The sequence below is a fragment of the Mustela putorius genome, unplaced genomic scaffold (assembly GCF_011764305.1).
Source record: "Mustela putorius furo isolate JIRA1106 unplaced genomic scaffold, ASM1176430v1.1 tig00003850_pilon_pilon_pilon, whole genome shotgun sequence".
Classification (NCBI taxonomy): Eukaryota; Metazoa; Chordata; class Mammalia; order Carnivora; family Mustelidae; genus Mustela; species Mustela putorius.
Window position 1 is genome coordinate 14139317 of NW_025422002.1, and position 17971 is coordinate 14157287.

The 17971-nt window shown below is 53.0% G+C and overlaps 1 protein-coding gene across 5 annotated transcripts in view; it reads right to left on the reverse strand.

Moving 5' to 3' along the window:
• Nucleotides 1–17971, reverse strand: part of SLC6A6 (solute carrier family 6 member 6) — an 82708-nt gene that overhangs the window by 34840 nt on the left and 29897 nt on the right. For 2 of the 5 annotated variants that reach the window (XM_013054910.2, XM_004738596.3), the window contains 3 exons: nucleotides 7214–7456; nucleotides 5156–5290; nucleotides 3930–4164 (listed from right to left, as the gene is read on the reverse strand). In XM_013054910.2, coding sequence (XP_012910364.1) covers nucleotides 3930–4164; nucleotides 5156–5290; nucleotides 7214–7442 — 599 coding nt within the window. In that variant the 5' untranslated portion in view covers nucleotides 7443–7456. Of the gene's footprint in view, nucleotides 1–3929; nucleotides 4165–5155; nucleotides 5291–7213; nucleotides 7457–15222; nucleotides 15246–16510; nucleotides 16643–17946; nucleotides 17966–17971 lie in introns of those variants that run through there. The other 3 variants (XM_045063361.1, XM_045063360.1, XM_045063359.1) reach the window with 3 other exon arrangements.

Below are 17971 nucleotides of genomic sequence, written 5' to 3' on the forward strand. Positions count from 1 at the left end.
CTAGTAAAATGAGAGAGGGGGAGGGCAGCTGGCAGGGATGATCAGCAAATTCCTTCCCTGTCCACTGGGCCATAAGGAAGTCTCAGCTTTCATAGCACCTTGCTATTCTGATTCCCAAGGAGTTCCCAAACACCCGTCGGCCATTGGTCCACCTTAAGGACTTACACGTCTGCTACAGGTGAGAAGTGGACAGAAACAATGGCTGGGGCTGGGCTCTGGCTTGAGGGATGTAGAGAGTTTTGCAAGTATCCTCACTGCTCTGCTGCCTAACCTGGTACTAGTCAATGACACCTCAATAATGTCCTGGCAAGCCTCTCCTAATGGAAACCCCAGAGCTAGGCACTAGAGGGTCAGTGGCTACTCTGGGGGGAAATCCTGTAAGCTGTTTCACCTCAAAGGGAACCCAGACCCATTGATGGTTGAACCCTCTGAGGCCCTGTATATTGCTGGTGCTTAATGTATGTCCTATTCTCTCTCCCACTAGTGTGTTCCTTGAGCAGTAGCAAGAAAGCAGATTGTCATGTCACTCACCTTCCTGTCTACCTTCCATGGCTCCCCCTCTGGAGAACAAAGCTCAAACTTACCAGGATAACATTCAAGGCCTCAAACCTTCTCCTGGCCCCATGTGTCTTATCCTCTGGCCAGACTCATGACTTACGGTCCCCAAACACTTGCATGTGTTCAGAATGCCATACCTCTGTGTGGGCTGTTCTTCCTCCCACAATGTCTTTTTGCTCTCCTTTTCAGCCTAGTGAGCTCCTATTAATGCCTCAAAGCCCAGCTCCTATGGCCCTTCCATTTGCAGATGAGGAAACTAGGCCACAGAGGGTAGTTAACTTGCTGCACCAGGCTACACAGCCATGTGGATGTGGACACAGAATTCATAAGAAGAATCAGCATCCAGTGAGCACTCACTGAATCCCCACTGGCTGAGTGAGATCATAGTATGGGGAAAGCCACAAGAGGGTTCTGAGCTGAAAAATGCCATGTTTGGATTCAGCTGCAAGGGCAAGGCAGGGGAGAAGAGTCCAGTGCTGGGGCCTGGGGGAGTGATGCTGGGGAGGGGGGCTGTAGTGTAAGTGGGGAGAGGAGTCAAACTTTGGGTGTACTTGAAAGGGAGAGCCCAGAGCATCTGGGAACTGGATGTGAGATTTGAGGTGGGCAGGAGTTTGGGAGGATTCCCATGTACTTCCCTACTTGAAGGGCCCCTGGAAAGATGAAATGCCAATGAGAAGCATCAGTCCCAGGCACAACGCTCATGGGAGCTGGTTATTCCATGTTAGTTCTCTTTCCTTCTCCCTTTTTCATGTCTAAGAGAAGGGAAGGTTCTGGAAGGCCAGGGACCAGGCCCTTCTCACCTGCAGCACCTGGCCCAGGGCTGCCCCACATTGAAGACCCTGGCCCACTCACTGGCCTCAGCCTCTGCTCATGCAGGTGACGCGCCTGGTCTCCTCAACTAAGCCTGCATTCCAGGCTCCTACTCTGTGGACCCTGGTCTTCCTCAGGGTTCCAAAAAGATGGCAAGTTATTTGTGGATGTTCAGGTGGGCTTACAAAACTTGGCTAAGACCCAAAGGTTGGAGTAGGAGGCAGGCAGGCGGCCAGCATTCTGTGGGCTGAGAAGCCCATCTGGATCCTGTGGGCCCTGGGAAGCTGCCTGTAGGCCCAGGATGTTTTCAAAGATAAATCCTGTCTTCAGGGCATTCAGGCCAGGAATGGTAGCCTGGGAGCTCAGAATGGGGATTCTGGAAGGCAGGAGCTGGAGGATCCCCAGGAGGGCTGAATGTAGGGGACAGGTAGGCGAAAAGGCAGGGAGAAAAACCGGATCGCCTGAGATCTCGTGGTTCATGGGAACCCCTTCCCTAGAGCCCTCAGGCCTGTGAGACCAGAGATGAGCCAGGACAGCCCCATTTGCAATGGCGGGGGTGGAGCGGGTGGGCAAGGGCATTTCCAAGGGGCCACTCCTTAGTCTCTCTGAAGGTCAGGTGACCTGAATTAAATGTCCCTAGAGGGCAGTTGGATCCACTATGAGGGCACTTAACAGTAACAATGGCCCACATTTCTCAAGCAGCTTCTCAGGGTTGCTCAGTCTCGTTCAGGTAGGGCAGCACCACAAGGCCAGGCGGGCAGTGTGAAGATCTCCCCAAGCACAGGTGAGGTCACCAGGGCCCAGAGGGGCAACAGCGCCCGGTGAAGTTAGAAGTGAGGGCCCAAGGTTTCAAGCCCAGGCAAGCCCACCCAGGCCCGAGGCAGTAAGGCCTCAGGAAGGACCCAAGTGGCTGGTTGGGTGCCGTGTCCTGGGCAGGGTGGGCCGAGGGTGATCAGGCCGTGCCAGGAACAGCCTAGGACAGACAGGGCTGTGGTTTCAGGACCCATTCAAGTGAGAAGAATGAGGTGCCCACACTTCTTTGTCTGTAAACTCAGCTCGCCAGAGGGTGTGGCACGGAGAGGGTAATGAATGTTCTTGTACGTGCTCTTTGTCTGCGGGTGGAAAATATGTACACACCAAGAACAAGCCCCTGTTCAAGCAGACCCAGGGACTTGTGAGCATTGACCTCAGGCTCAATGACAGGGACAGAAACCCCCTAGATTGAACCCCCACCTGACCCTTGCTTGCCTACAATTTCCCGGCCCTGGGCCCTCAAGCATGGCTAGGACCAGGGGGCAGGCCACCCCCTCTCCCGTGGGTCCATTTCCGGGCTGGGTTCTTGGAGGTGGGGAAGAACCTCGGGAGCTCCCTCCCATCCTTAATACTGTTTCCTGCCCCTGGCTCTCGACCTCATCACTGGGATCATCGGGGCCATACCCAGGTGCTGAACCCCAAGTTCAGCTCATGACGAGCAAGGAAAAGTAATGCACAAATGCTTTTCGATTGGCCTCTACGCACTATGTTCGATGGACTCCTCCGTATGTCAGCTAAGAGTTACCCAAACATCAGGTTTCCACATTCCGCCTTCCTGATGTCTGTCCTACATCTATACTGACATCATCATGGTCAACTGTAGAAAGACCTATAGTTCTCCATTCCTCTCCTAAGAGACAGAGCCTCTCCCCCCAACCTCCTAAATCTGGGTTAGTCTGTGGCTTTCTTTGGCTGATGAGACATGAGCGAAAATGATGCTAACAAAGGTTTGAAAAAAACTCTTTACTGCACAGAGGCTCCCCCATTTGTGGTGTGTGGAATGCTGAGCCGTCTGTGAACAAGCCAGGCTAGCCTGCTGGGTGATGGGCCCCATGGACCAGTTTGCCCCTGGCCCTCCAGCCAACAGCCAGCTAATCCCCAGAAGAGCTATCCTGATGTCCTACAGCTGTCTGACCCACACAGGAGCCCCACAAAGAAGGAAAGAACTGCTTAGTGGAGCTCAGCCTAAACTGCCAATCAGCAGAACCAGGAACCAAATAAATGGTCGTTGTTGAAAGCCAAGTTTGGGGGCTACTGTTACACAGCAAAAGCTAACTGATACGTATTTTTCATTCTATTGACTCACCTTTTCACTTGAGTAACTACGTCAGCTTCGTATACCCATTTTTCCTCTGGGCAATAGGTTTGATGGGTTAACTGTATTTTTTCTAAAATACACTAAGAAAACTCTATCATATGCAGCAACAGAAGTACATATACCTGCATACAGGTGTAGAAATGATTCATTCCCCTCATCAGTTAACAGTTAAAGAAACTGAGGCTTAGAAAGGGGCAGTGACTTGCTAAAGGTCAAACAGCCAGTAAAATGGCAGCACTGGGATTTGGTTCCAGGCCTGTCTGAGACCAAAGGCATGGATTTATCTCCAGATCCGCACCCTCCTTCCCCCACCCCACCACCCATGCCAAGATAGTGACAAACACATTCCTGGGGAGAAGCTGAGGGAGTGGGCTATCTTCTCTGCCCCCCCCCACATCCTCCCCTCTGCCTTCCACGAGGCTGGCCTTACTCCCAGAACTCGGTGACAGGCGAGGTGAAGTTGCTGGCGCTCAGCGTGACCCACAGGCTCTTGTTCTTGCGCATAGTGTCTTCCATACACTGGGGTGTGTTCCAGCTGTGGTTGCAGTGTGCCCAGGGCAGCTCTGACTGGAAGGACTGGAACAAGTAGTAAGTGGCCCAGGCCAGGATGATGACATAGTAGATGTTCAGGAGGGACACAATCACAATGGAGGCATAGCCGATGCCTGTGGGTATGGGCAAGCAAAAGGAGCATCAGGAGGGAGGCCAGACCCACTGTGGCCATATAGACAAACCCAGTATCCCTAGGCCTGGGGCTAGAAGGGGCCAGAGGGCCAGAAGGACGAGCAAGTATTGGTAGATGAATGGATGACTGGATGGATGGATGGATGGATGGATGGATGGATGGGTGAAAAAATGGATGGTCTGTTAAGCTGGGTGAGTGGAAGGATGTATAGAGGAAGAGGAGCTCAATGACTGGATGGTCAGGTGCACAGATGAGTAGATGGATGGTTTTTGGTTGGTTGGTTGGTTGGAGAGACAGCCAAATGGATGGATGCTGGATGGATGGATGGATATCCAATTTGTTGATGGATGTATGGATGGTGGTTGGTTGAAAGGTTAGGTAGATGAATGTATGGATGAATGAGTAGATGGGTATAGCTGGAAAGACGGATGGCTGGTCTATCCATTGACTAATGGGAAAAGTGTACTGGATGGATGGATGGATTTATACAGATGAATGAATGAACAAACCACACATCCTCCCATCCTTGCCAATTATAAGCATAATAGTGATTATTTTATGGGTGCATACTAGATATCAGGCACAGGACTAAATGTTGTAATAATAAAGCTACCAATTCGTTTGGAGCTTACAGCATGTATGAAGCTACTTTTATGTAGCTCTGTCATTCTGTCTTCATAGCAACCCTATGAAGTAATAAGCACACAAGGGGAGTAAGTGGGACTTGAAACCATCCAGACTCCTGATTATGAGCCCTTCTCTTCTACACTACACGGCTGAGCAGCTGCAAGCTCATCAAACCAACAGAGAGGTGGAACAGCCAAGACAGACTGAGCAGCTCCTGTGGGCAGCTGCATCACGGAAATAAAAAAGTGGACTTGCATGAAGCTCCAATGTACCAAAGAGCAGGTGCTCAATAAAAATGTGCTGGATGAACACCAGGCCCCAAGTGACCTCTGTCCCATACTCACCAGAGAACAAGGGGCAGATCTTTTCCCAGCAGGTGATGCCGCCTTCAGAGGTGTACTGGCCTATGATTACCTCTAGGAAAAACACAGGCAAGCCGCCGCCAAACAGGAAAATAAAATATGGTATAAGAAATGCACCTGCAGAGAGAGCAGAGTGGGGTGAAGGTCAGGTTGTGTCTATTACGGGGGCCACTCCCAAGCCCTCCTGGCCAATGAGATCCAAGAGAATGAGCGAGGGACAGGAGGGATGGAGGCCAAAGTCTTGGACCCGCTGGAAAATTCTCCAGGCCTTGCCCATCTGTCTAGCTGACATCACCCTTCCAGTGGGCCTTCTCAACCTCCCTCAGATGCACCAGGTGATTTTTAAGCCTCTGAGCCTTTGCTTCTGCTGTTCCAACTACCTGCCTGCCTTCCCCGCATCCATCCATCTCAAATACGGCTTCCTCATTGAAGCCTTCACCTGTCCTTCCCAGGCCCGCCCAGGGCAGGAAGAGAAGAACTAGTGAGGAAGGGTGCAGTGATGAGAAGCACGAGGGGGGCATCTCCAGCTTAGGGTGGGAGCCAGGGGGAGGAGTGAGGGCCAAGAACTGGAGTGAGTGCCCTACCTAATGTCTGCTAATGGTTTTGGCGGGTCCATAAACCCTTTGAAACTGTGGGCAACTTGGGTCTATGGCTATGTGCTTTGTTCTGGGGAGCTTTGGGACTCATCAGAGTCCCAAAGGTGCCTGAGACCTACGAAAGGTTAAGAAATCAGGCTCTATGGGGTGCCTGAGTCATTAAGTGTCTGCCTTTGGCTCAGGTCATGATCCCGGGGTCTCGGATCAAGCCCTGTATTGGGCTCCCGGCTTGGCGGGAGGCCAGCTTCTCCCTCTCCCTCTCCCCTTCCGCTTGCTTGTGTTCCCTCTCTCGCTATGTCTCTAATAAATAAAAAACATCTTTTAAGATTAAAAAAAGGAAAGAAAGAAATCAGGCTCTAAGGCAGAATTTCCCAAAAACTGGTTCTCCTAACTTGGGCTGCTGCAGCACGCCACCTGCGGCCGTTCGACCCTCTGACTGCGGCCATCATGAGCACTGAGCCATTCTTCCCTACCCAGGTCTCTTGGAGCCCTCTCCTGCACCAGGGAGAAGGTCTCGCCCAGTCACGTACTGCTGGACTCTGACGCCTCCAAAAGGAAGAAGATTCTAGATCACAACCCTCAGCAGGCATAAAAAGCAACAAAACAAAACCCAAACCCAAACTGGCCAACTCACCAAACACCCAGACAGAGTCCTTACGTTTTTTAACAATCATCTTCAAAGGTGGTCAAAAAGAGACAAACTTCAAGGTGTAAGTTCTGGGGACATGACGTACAGCATGGCGACCATAGCTCATAGTGCTGTTACTACGTATCTGAAAGCTGCTATGGGCGTAAACCTCAAGCTCTCATCACAAGAAAAAAATGTCAGAAGTATGTGAGGTGATGGGTGTAACTAATAACTATGGTGATCATTTAGCAATATACATTGTCTATCTACCCGTTACACTGTACACCTTCAACTAGCGTGTGTTACACGTCAATTATATCTCAGTCCAAGGGGAGAAAATTTTAAATTAAAAAGAACTAAAAATATCTCGACTGTATTTTTTTTTTCCCCTGGGTATCTTTCTATCATGGCAAATGATACTGGTTTTCCATTTACCGAGTTGGTGGGGCGGGGGCTGGGGGAACAAAGCTTACTTTTGAAGCACCTTCAGATTAAGTTAGAAAAAGCCCAAGCAAAGGCACATGGATCTGGGGCAATCTGTGGGAAACATGGTCCTGGCCTCACTGCCTCTTGTCCGAGGGGATCAACCAGCTGGTCAGGGAGAATCAGGGACCTAACCAAGGTTGCACAGTAAGACCTTGAGGAGAATGTCACCTGGTTCTCAATCGTGCTCACATCTGGCCTCTTAGGTGGTGTGGGATAGGGTGGGCACGCAGAGGTCCAGGTGGGGGCCTGGGAAAGCGGGGCACGGAGAGGCCCCTGTGGTCTGGCCCCTCCGTCTCCTCGATGGCCGCTCTCTGCCCAGTCCAGCCTTACCTCCACCATTTTTGTAGCAGAGGTACGGGAAACGCCAGACGTTGCCCAAGCCGACGAAGCCGCCAGCCACGGAGAGCACAAAGTCGATCTTGCTGGACCACTTCTCCCTCTGAGGCGGCTTCCCCTCAGCCTCATCTTCTGGCCGCGTGCCTGGGCTCTTCCCCGGGGAAGGCTTCAGGATGTCTTTGTGAAAGTCTTTCAGACACTGCAGCTTCTCCTTGGTGGCCATGTCCTCCTCGCTTTCTGTGGGGGACAGAACAGAGGCCAACGTGCACTCAGTAAGGGACGGCCTGCTCATCTCTGGCGCATCTCTTCACCCGCCCACGGGCTGGTGGGCTCTGACCAGCCCAGGCCTGTGGCAAGGGTCCTGGTCCTGTCTGTCCACTGCTCTGACAACAACGTGATTCAGACCCCTCTGGGTGACCAGGGACCTCAAGAGTCAGAATTGACAGGTTCCATTCCCCAGGCACCTGCTCAATAGAAGCACAGGGACCCAATGCTGGTCATCTCCAAATGTCACACCTTATTCTCACACCTTATTCCACACCTGAAGGCAGAGAAGTGTGACACCTCCCCCACTCCCCGAACCCTGGCATCTTCTCTACGAAGTATGACACACTCCGGGCAATTCTAAGGTAACTTCCCCAAAACAGCCTGCCTGAATTTTCTAGCAATGAGCAGATACTGTCTCTGCATCTCACATTTGCCTAGAAAATGATGGCTCCCATTTCACTCCAGACTCAGCACAGTGCCTGGCCACGGGAGGCACTGGTTCTGAGCTTCTAAAGAATGGATAAACATAAAATGAGTAAGGGATGGGGTTTCAGGCTGGAATGGGAACCATATTTGAAAAGGAGGCTTCCATCAAAGTATGGAAAATGGGTATTTCTGAAATATATTTGCAATTCATTAACCAGTGACATCTCCACATTTATGGGAAAATGCAGGTCAATCTGTCTGTCCATCCCTCTCTACCCATTCTCTGGAGCTTGCTCTAACTCCTATACCATCCAGGCACCCTTGCCCTCTAACTCCCTATTGGGTTCAGCCCCCAAGAGCTGTTCAGGCCCTTAGCCCACCCCTGAGCACGGTGAGTCCCAGCCCTGGGGAAAAGGCTGCCTTTGGGGCTTTACCCCCACATGGCAGAGGGCCATGGGAGACAGCTGAACTGTGGGAGCCACAGCTAGTGGGCCTACCCACCTCTCTCTGAGCCTCAGCTTCTTCATCTGCGGAATAAAAAGCCTGCAAACAAAGGTGACCAACTCATAGCCAAACAGCCTGGGGTCCCACTTGTCTTCATAACCCACACTAGAGGCCGACACTGATGTAACAGAGCAAAGTGGAAATTCCTAGGTTGTCTCAAAACATGTGAAGGGCATTGGGACACCCTACCTAGGTTCACACTCCTTACAAGAAACCATCATCTGGACCCATCACCCAGGCACACCCGGGCCAGCTTACCACCCAGCTCACAGGACAACTCCAGTGGGGATCTGAGTCTGCCTTATCAAAGGCTTAGCACCACCCAATCATGTCTTGTTTGAATCCTTGCTTCTTTGCTAACAGTCTCCCAGGCCCGACAAGAACAGAGGCTCTGTGGGACTAGGACCTGTCTTATCTACTGCTGCGCCCAGAACCTGAGGCACAGGAGGAAAACCAATGTTGGGGGGGGGGGGGATGGTGCCCAGCGTGGGGTCCACAAGCAGCAGCGGCTAAGCACAAACTCCAATGCGCCAGCCTCCGCGCCCTGCCCTGCGGAGGTGGCGGTTGGGGCAGGGCGCAGCGGGGGCTGCCTGCGGACCTGGGGTGTGCAGAGGGAGGATGGGCTGGCCTGGCCCCAGCAGCCGGGCCCATGGGGGCCTTGCTCGGAGGAGCAGACGCACAAAAGCTCAACAGAATCCCCATTTCCCCCACGCCTCCTTCCTCTCCGTGGCTCGGGGTGGGGGACCCCGATTGTTTTGCTATCTGGCCATGAGCAGACCAAGAAAAGGCTTCCTGGAGCCGCCGGGTGCTCGCTGAGCCCTTCCTCTGTCTCCTGGAGCTCAGACTGGCGGCGGCATCCGCATAGCCTTTCTTTGCCCTGCTCCCTCGAGGCGACGTGGGGGTTCGGCCAGGCGTAGGGCTACTGTAAAAATAGCCCCAGCGGCCAGCATTGTTCCAGCATTAATCTGTGCAGCCCCCGATGGTTATCTGAGCGGCCCATTGTGGGCCGGCTGGATGGGAGCATAATTGGAGGATGTGGGACTCAAGTCCCTCCTGATGAAGATGTTTTTCAGGGAATGACCCCTGAACCTCCTCACCAAGAGGGTCGGTTCCGCTCTTTCAGGCTCCCCTTGGATCTTGGGGCTACAAGGCACTTCACAAGGTCAGCCAGGAGGAGGGGGGAAGTGGCCGGCTTCTGCTCACACAGGCAGCTGGGAATGGCGAAAATCCTTCCCCGATAGGACACGAGGAGCTGGGGTCTGCGTCCCTGAGGCTACCCTGAAAGCCCTCAGCCTGACTGGCGCTCAGAAAACCCTGCAGAAGCCCGGGTATGGGGCTAGCAAGTTCCCTAAGACCCTCTGCTCTGGGCTCTGGTTTCCCATGAGGAGACACCTCCAGCCCCCTCTCCACTCGGGACCCCATCTTCCCAATGTCTGTGGCTGAGCCAGGACGGGATGTGGGACAGGACTCAAATGGGGCAGAACTGGGGCCTGTCGCATGTCTGGCATTATGGGGGTGTCACATGCAGATGTGCATCCAGGGATGGGTCCTTCTGTCACATCACCGGTCTCATCCATCTCTGCCACAAATTCACCCCCCCAACGTCTTCGGGGAACACACAGCTGGCAACAGCCCTGCCTCTGGCTCCTTCCTTACCCAAGACTCACTCATGCCTTGATGAGGCCAGATCCAGGCGCAGGCATCCCACCTCCCTCTCAAGGAGAACTTACTCCAAGCCTTTCTGGGGTGTCTACCCAGCCTCATGCCGGTGTAAGCCCACTGCAGAAAGCCTCTTGGCTTCTGTCTCTTGCCTCCTGTACATTCCCAGCATCCACCTGTGTCTCTCTGTCGCCAGGGGAACCATCAAGGGGTCCCTGACGGCTCTTGCCTGGGTATCCATAGCAGCCTCCTCCTAGTCTCCCCACTGCTACACCGTTACCACCCGCCCCCCACCTACCCCACACCAACACTGTTCTCAGCACAGCAGCTGAGGGCAATATCTAGAGCATAATCAGACCAGAATGCACCCCCCCCCAACCTTCCACCACTCTGGAAGGAAACACAAACTCCTCAATGCAACCTAGCCCCCAATCTCCCCATTCTCCCTTCTCCTTGGGACACCGGCTCCACAGAACTGCTTCCGTTCATCCCACACCTTAGGCTCCCTACACAGTGCTCTAGGCCCTCCAGTGGCAGCCTGACCCCTGTAGAAATAAGAGTGTGAGCCCTGGGCTAGAAGCTGACAGCCACTTCCTGGCTAGGTGTCCTCAAGCAAGTTACCCAACCTCTCTGGTCCTTAGTGTCCCCGTCTATAAATTGGGCATAATCATGCCCATCTCATGGGACTGAATGGGGGCCTGGAATGTATGGAAAGTACTTAGAACAGCATCTGGCAAGCAACAAGCACTCTTTAAATGGTAGCTGCTGTTACTGTGAAGTGTGTAAACCTGGTGATTCACAGACCTGTACCCTTGGGGCTTATAATACATTATATGTTTATTAAAAAACTTTAAAAAAACGGTAGCTGCTATATTGCTGTTGTTATTGCTGTAATTACTGGGGCCCACCTTGACCTTGGGGTGCATGAGGCCTCAGTTCTACTCAGGGTGAGATCAGCAAGGCCCAGGAAGGCCAGCGACAGTCCTGAGGTCATACAGCTGGTAGTGACAGTAACGGTCATGTGCCTGAACCTTCAGCTCTGTCACCTACCTCTCTGCCAGCGCGTCCCCATCTCAGACGCCACCTTCCCTGGAGTAATTCCACCCATCTCCATGAACTGACGAAGAAGCCCCCCGAATCCCCCGTCACCCCACCCCACTATGCAGTAAGTGCTTAGGAACAAGACCCCCCTTCCCCCACGGCGTTCCAGCAGCCCGCTGCCTTGTCGGCCACCGCCAAGGGCTGTTTTCCTTGGCGCCAGTCCCAGGGCTATTTTGTAGCGACCGTGATACATAATTCCCCATTTTAAGAGCTTCCTCTTTGGTTATTACAGCGAGAAGCGATTAGAATCGGCATTAGAATCCGCTCTGACACAGAGGCTCCAGGATAAAGGCTCCCTCCTTGCCCAGCTGAAATTCTCTCCTTGTCTCTCTGCTCCAGGGGTCACGGCCAGAACTGGCTGTGCCTGAGGACCAACCTGCAGGTCACCTGGTCAGCTCTAGCACGTCTGGGCACAGATCTCACCTGGTGCCTGCGATGTGAGCCAACACCACCGTGGATCTATCGGATGTTCCTTTGCTCTGCCCCGATCTACAACCACCAGATTTTTTGGTTATTGACTTTGTGCGGAGCTGTCAATAGTCTTCTATTTACTCCTCAAGCAGCCTTCTTGTGGAAAGGATTTTTTTTTGGTACTGTTTCACCCATGAAGGAAGTTGATGCTCAGGCAGAGAAGTGGGAGGCCTGCCTGAGGCTAGGGACCCAGGAAGGCTGAAGTCAGAACCACCCAGCATGATCTGCCCAATGCCTGGGGCACAGAGCAAAGTTTAGAAAAGGAGGAGCCCTCTGCACTATTTGCAGTTGGGGATGCTAAGGCCAGAGGGAAAAGGACGCAGAGGTGGAGGGTAGAGCCAGAGACTGGGCACCCTGCCCACATCCCACGCCTTCCCAAGCCCTCAGGCCCCAGGTGCCCACACCACCACAGCCAGTTGCATTCTGAACCAAGCTGTAGACCCTGCTGTGGCTGTCTTCCCCTCAGTCCCAGACCAGGGTGGTGGGGGGGGGGGCGGTTAGCCAAGCCCTTGTGTCTTTTTTCCTGGAGGAGCTGCCCAAGAAGCTGGGAACTTCTCACCCTCCCCTGCAGAACTCAAACCTTCTTGAGTAAAAACAATCGGCTTCCCACAAGGCTCTCTCTGGAAAAGAATGAGGATTTCAATCTCTCATGGTCACTGACTTACCCACTCAGGACCTTCTACAAGGTTTTCAAAAGAAGGCGGCAGGTACTCTGCTATTTCCTCTTTAGAATACCTGCCATCCCATTAAGTGCCCAGCACACAGTCAGCCTCTGAGATCCACCTCTGGGCCTCCCTAGCCAGCATTTCTCCATAAAACTCTGGGGGTTAGGCAAGTGGCTCCTAGAATCCCCAGGGGAGATCTGTAGGATCCAGCCACTTTACTGCTGGGGAAACCACAGGCCCCGCCAGCCCTGTCCTGTTGGGTTCTCTATGCAATCAAGCTTTCCAGAGCAGGTCTTTATCCTCGCCTTTCCTCGTTTCTCTGTCCACTCCAGAGCTAGAGGCCTGGGCTCACTGAGGCCACGACCCAGCCATGTGACCCAGAGCAAGTAACCACCTCTCTGGGCCTCACTGGTTAAAACTCACCTCATAGGGATTAAACAGGGGGCTGCCTATAAAACGTCCCGCACAGGGCCTGATACATACGAAGTGATTAATAAATATTAATAAATAATAAATATTGAAGAAAACAGCTGACCACATGGGAATTTTATAATACTGTGTGGCAGACATCATATCCTCAGTGTTTTGAAAAGGAAGAAAAAGACAAGCTATATCGGTTAAGCGACGACTACAGGCACGTTTATTTAGCACTGGGCTAAGTGCTTTGCAAGCATTTTCTCAGTTAACCACCTCTCTGGGGGCCATTACCATCCCTGTACTACTGACAAGGCCTGGAGAGGTGAAGTCACTTGGCCAGAATCACACAGCAAGTGCAAGTCCTGTGAAGTTTCAAATGGCTCCCAGGTTTGTTTCAGCCTCAATCCCGCGTTCTCAAGCACTCGGCTGGTTTGGATTTAGCATGCTGACAGAGTGACATCAGGCCTGGTCACTAAGAGTGAAGCTTTTAACTCAGCTTCAAGCTGCTGGACTGGACACATCAGAAAAGAAGGTGATGGTGGACAGGGAAGTGAGGAGCCATGAGACACAGAGGGGACAGGACCCGGGGCCTTAGGGATGACTGGGTAGGCTGAGGAAGTGGCATCAATCGATAGCCGGGACGCAGGGCGCTCTGGACCAGAGGCTTCCTTCAGCAGCCAAGGAGAGCCTCCAGACTTCTGATAGATCCAAAGGGGCTCCTTCCAGTCCTGTGTCCATAGACTCCAGGCAAGGGACAGGCTCAGTGAGTAGGAGGGCTGGGATCAATTAGTAACGTCTGCCGAAGGCTCCTTAGGTACTATCCTGGCCCTAGGAAGGGCTCATTTAGAACTGAATACAAGAATAAGTATGTAAGCGCCAAAAAACTCAACCAACCAACCAAAAACACAAGGCATGGGTAAGAGCGGTATTTTAGCCTGTGCCGAGGGAGCTATTTTTGAAGAGAAAGTAGAAATGAATCCAAAAAAGGCTTTCTGTCTTTTTCATAAAAAGGTACACCTTCAAAAGATTTAATCACTGGCTTGAATCGTGGGGTCTGTAACCTTCTGTTTTGTTTATCTGTTTGTATCTCGGGATCACTCATGTCTGAAAATCTCAACGGCCCTACAGGCTTGGCAGGTGAAAGACAGGTACAGCGGGGAGGCCTTGGGGAAGAGTAGGGTCTGTGGCAAATAGGAGCTTAGGTTCCAGCCACCGGTGGCTCTCCTCAGCTCCCATTGCCTTACCTAAGTTTTCTAACACACTGCATGGCCCAGACACAAATGGTGTGCCTTCTTTGGTCACACCATCACCCCAGGTCACCCAAGGTGGCCACAGCAAAGGGCAGGGCAGGCTTGCCTGGAGATGCTGACCAGCCCAGCCTCACGGGCCTAAGAGCTCGCCCCAGTGAGGTCATCCAGGAAGCCTGGCATTGTTTTGTCCGGAACAAAGCCAAACAATGAGCAACCACATTCTGGTCCTAGTGAAAGTGAAATCTGTTTGGGGAATTGTTTTTAGCATGTCATCTCTGGGGACAGAGCTTGTGAGCTACCTGGGGTTCAGCATCTGTGGGTAAGGCCTTCCCCTTCCCTCATCTAACTGCAAAGCCCCCACCTCACAAAAACTCAGGTCTATCCTCAGAGACCTCTCATGTAACACCTTACCTGTCACATGATCGGCCCTGAACCCCGTCTAAGTGTCTACTTCTCCCCAAGCCTCACAGAGCCCCCCTTTCCATAGGTCAAGATGCTTAAGTGTATAGAAGGGGAAGGTCTGGCCCAGGTCACATAGCCACGAGGCCATAGGTCAGGATTTGCACCCAGATCCTGCCTCCATGCCCCCGGAAGGAATGTAACCTCTGGACAGGGACCTACCAGAACGAGTCCTACTCCTCAGTCTGCGGTTTACAGAGGAAAAGGTGGGGGAAAGTGAAGAGGTTTTGCATAGAACTGGCCTCTGGGACAAACTGGTGGCGGGCAGGATGTGGGCCCAATGTGCTGCCACTTTATCCTCTTCTCACAAAAACATTTACAGGTAAAAGGTCTTGGGGACTGGGTCCAAATATTTCTCTTATCTCCTTGGAGCTGGCAGGCACTGACCCAAAGCCCAGAGAACCACAGGCAGTCAACAGATGAAACAAAAAAAAGAGGACATGCAAATAGCATGGGAGCGGGGAGGAAGAAAGCACCAGGCTGGGCTGCGGAAGGGGCAGAGCAGAGAGGACAGGAGAGCGGGGTGTGGCCCCCGGGGGTGAAGGTGAGCAGGGCACCCACCATGCGTACCATAGAGGAGACCCGGGCACTGGCCAAGCAGGACACTGAGTCAGGGGAAAGGGCAATGGACTAGGGGTCAAAAGGCTATGCCTAGTTCTGGTTCCACTGGGTCACGTGGGCCTAGTACTGCCCCTTAGCATGTCGGATGTCCAGGGTTGAAAACAGAGCAAGGGTAGCTCTGGCAAGCAGGGACTACTGAATAAACATTTACCAAGAAGCTTACCCGATGAGGTGCCAGGAACCGGTCTAGGAACCGGGGGCATGGAGGTGAGCCCCCACGAGCTGATGTTCTAGAAGGGGAGGTAAATATTTACGAGACAGGACCAGCATGCAGAAGACAACGAAGGATGAGATGTAGGTGACAGGGACCCAGGAGTCAGTGAGGCCCCTCTGAGGAGGTAAGGTTTCATGGAGGAGGCAGGCCTGGCCCTGGGGCAGCAATTCATTTATTCTTCTCAGCAGCCTGAATGAAGGAATAAGGTCCAGAGAAGGGAAGTCCTTTGCCCAAAGTCACACAGCTGGGATCTGAGCCCAGGCAAGGGGCTTCAGGGTCCGTGCTCTCAACCACACTGGAACTGAGGTCTGTCTGGCAACCATCTGGGGGAATGCCGTTCTCAGAGCAGGGAATAGTGTGTACCAAAAGGGCCACAATGGACACGGTAAAGGACCGGGGAGAGGCGGCCAGCGTGGGACATAGAGCAAAATGAAACAGGGCATGGAGTGACGCATAGAGGAGGCCAGGTCTGGAGGCCAGGATTAAAAGCTGGGTTTAGCCAGAGGCTAGTGGGAGCCCCTGGAGAGTTCTGTGCTCAGTAAGGACTCCACCATGTGGCTACAGCCCCTGATTTTTCCTGACTGGCCAACTTCTCCCTTCAACCCTGGAAGGGGATTTAAGGACCCATGCTTGGCTCTTCCCTGTAAGCTGCTGCTCATGGGGACTCGTTAGTGGGGGGACTGAGGAAACTGAGTCCTTACTCCCAACACCCCAGAGCCACCCAGCTCCCCCGTCATGAGCTGACTACCTGTAGGACTGGCTGAATCAAGAGGGAAAAGCCAAGGATGGTGGCGGGACCTCCTTCCCCTTGGCTAAGGGCCACAACACTGGTGCCACAAAGGAAAAAAATACCCTCGTGCACTGAGTCGGGCCCCTCATCTCTCCATGGGGGAAGCCCATGGGTTTGGAAAGAACAACAGGGTGAGCGCGTCTGCTACTACAGGATGTCAGGGGTTCACTCACCTCGGGGAGTGGGTAGGAAAGGCCCCAACCATCCCGTGGTAACCACACACTTACTACCCTGGTGGCCCAGGGCCACCGCAGGGGGATCTGAGGTCACCTTCCCACCCCCAAGGTACTAACGTCCAGAGACAGAGGGGAGGGGCTTGTTCTGTCCAAGTAACACAGAAATTATTCTACAAGTTCAGGAGGAGAACAGGAATTATACATCTGGTCAAGGGCGAAGGAGAGGAGCATTACGGAGCAGGGCCCTGACACTCTCCAGGCTGGGCCTCACCGCCTGGCTGGATCTGGACTCCGGGAGGACGCCAGAGTTCAGGAACAGACCGGCCTCATGGATTCTGTTTGAGCAGGCTCAGGAACCAAGTGCTGCGTGGTAGATTTCCAGCGTGTGCCGCCACACCAAAAGCTTCACAAAAGGAGAGGAAGTTAAGGAGAGCGGGCAGGGCCGCCATGATGGCTAACGGGGACGCTCAGGGGCCTGTGTTGGTGCACGGGGCAGTGAGTCAGCAGGCAACGGTCTCCTGGCACTGACTCACCAGCCACAGCCTGTCACTCTCCTCCCGTCTGTGTCCCCATCACCCCAGCCCTCAGCCTGGTTTGGCCGGAAGTGGGGGTGGGGTAGGGTCTATCATGGTCCTGGGGCAGGCTCTGTAGAACCCAGGATTATTTCTGGAGGTCACAAAAAAAGACATGAGAAAAAAAAAAAAAAGAAAAGAAAAGCTCAGTTTCCATTTCCTCAGACTTCCCCTTTTAAGCTGTTAAGAACCCTAAAGCCGCCCTCCTCTCACTGGAGGTGAAAAGCAAACAGGGCAGCCCCTCCCTGGCTCTATAGAAACTGGAGAAAGATAGGCCCTCAGTGACAAGGCCAGAGAAGGGCACGCCTGTGGCCCAACACCCACTCAGAGTCAGTCACCTCCAACTCTGTCACCAGGGTTCTGCCGGAAGTCACATCTCCATAGAAACAGCCAAAGCACTCTTTGCTAAACGGCCTAGAGAAGACGCCTCTCTCAGCCTCAGTGTTACCGCCTGTACGATGGGCATAATCTCCCATCTACAGTGTGTGCAGGCTCCTTGCTCATTAAATGTATATAAAAAACAAGGTCCCTATTATGGTTCCTCTTTTAAACATGTCTCTACTCAATGAGGAAGGACCTTCTTCCTTCCTGGCTGCACTCATACCTCACATCCACTTAGAAATTTAGCTCAGGGGTAGTCTGGTGCCTGTGGAACAATGGTGGTCTTCAGCTCGTCATGTCTGCTGCCAGTGCTCCGTTTCAGAGCAAAGGGGTGTGTTGCCTGAATTTCCTCCATTTACCTGGCAGTCAAGTCTCAAGTGTCCTCCACCACCCAAAGCCCACCTGAGATCCCCAGGGGCTAGGGAACCACACCCCCCCAGGCTTTCTCATGCCTCCATGCCTTGGCTCATTCTGTTCCCCTAGCCTGGCACACTGTTCCCCAAGTAATGCATAGGCAATCCTCAAGCGATTCCCCAGGATAATGGCCCTGAGGATGCCCCCGTGCCTTCCTTGGGCTCTGTGGTTCACATCACCTCTGTCCCCAGGCTCACCAGCCCATCTTGTAATTGTTTGCTTACTGTCACCCAGGGCCAGCTTCCTGACACCTGGTAGAAGGCCCAGCACTATCAATATTTGTCAGACCTTCAGGGCTCACAACCTTGGCACACTCAACATAGGAGTAAATATGTAATACCTCAGAGCTGCGAAGGTTCCTCAGC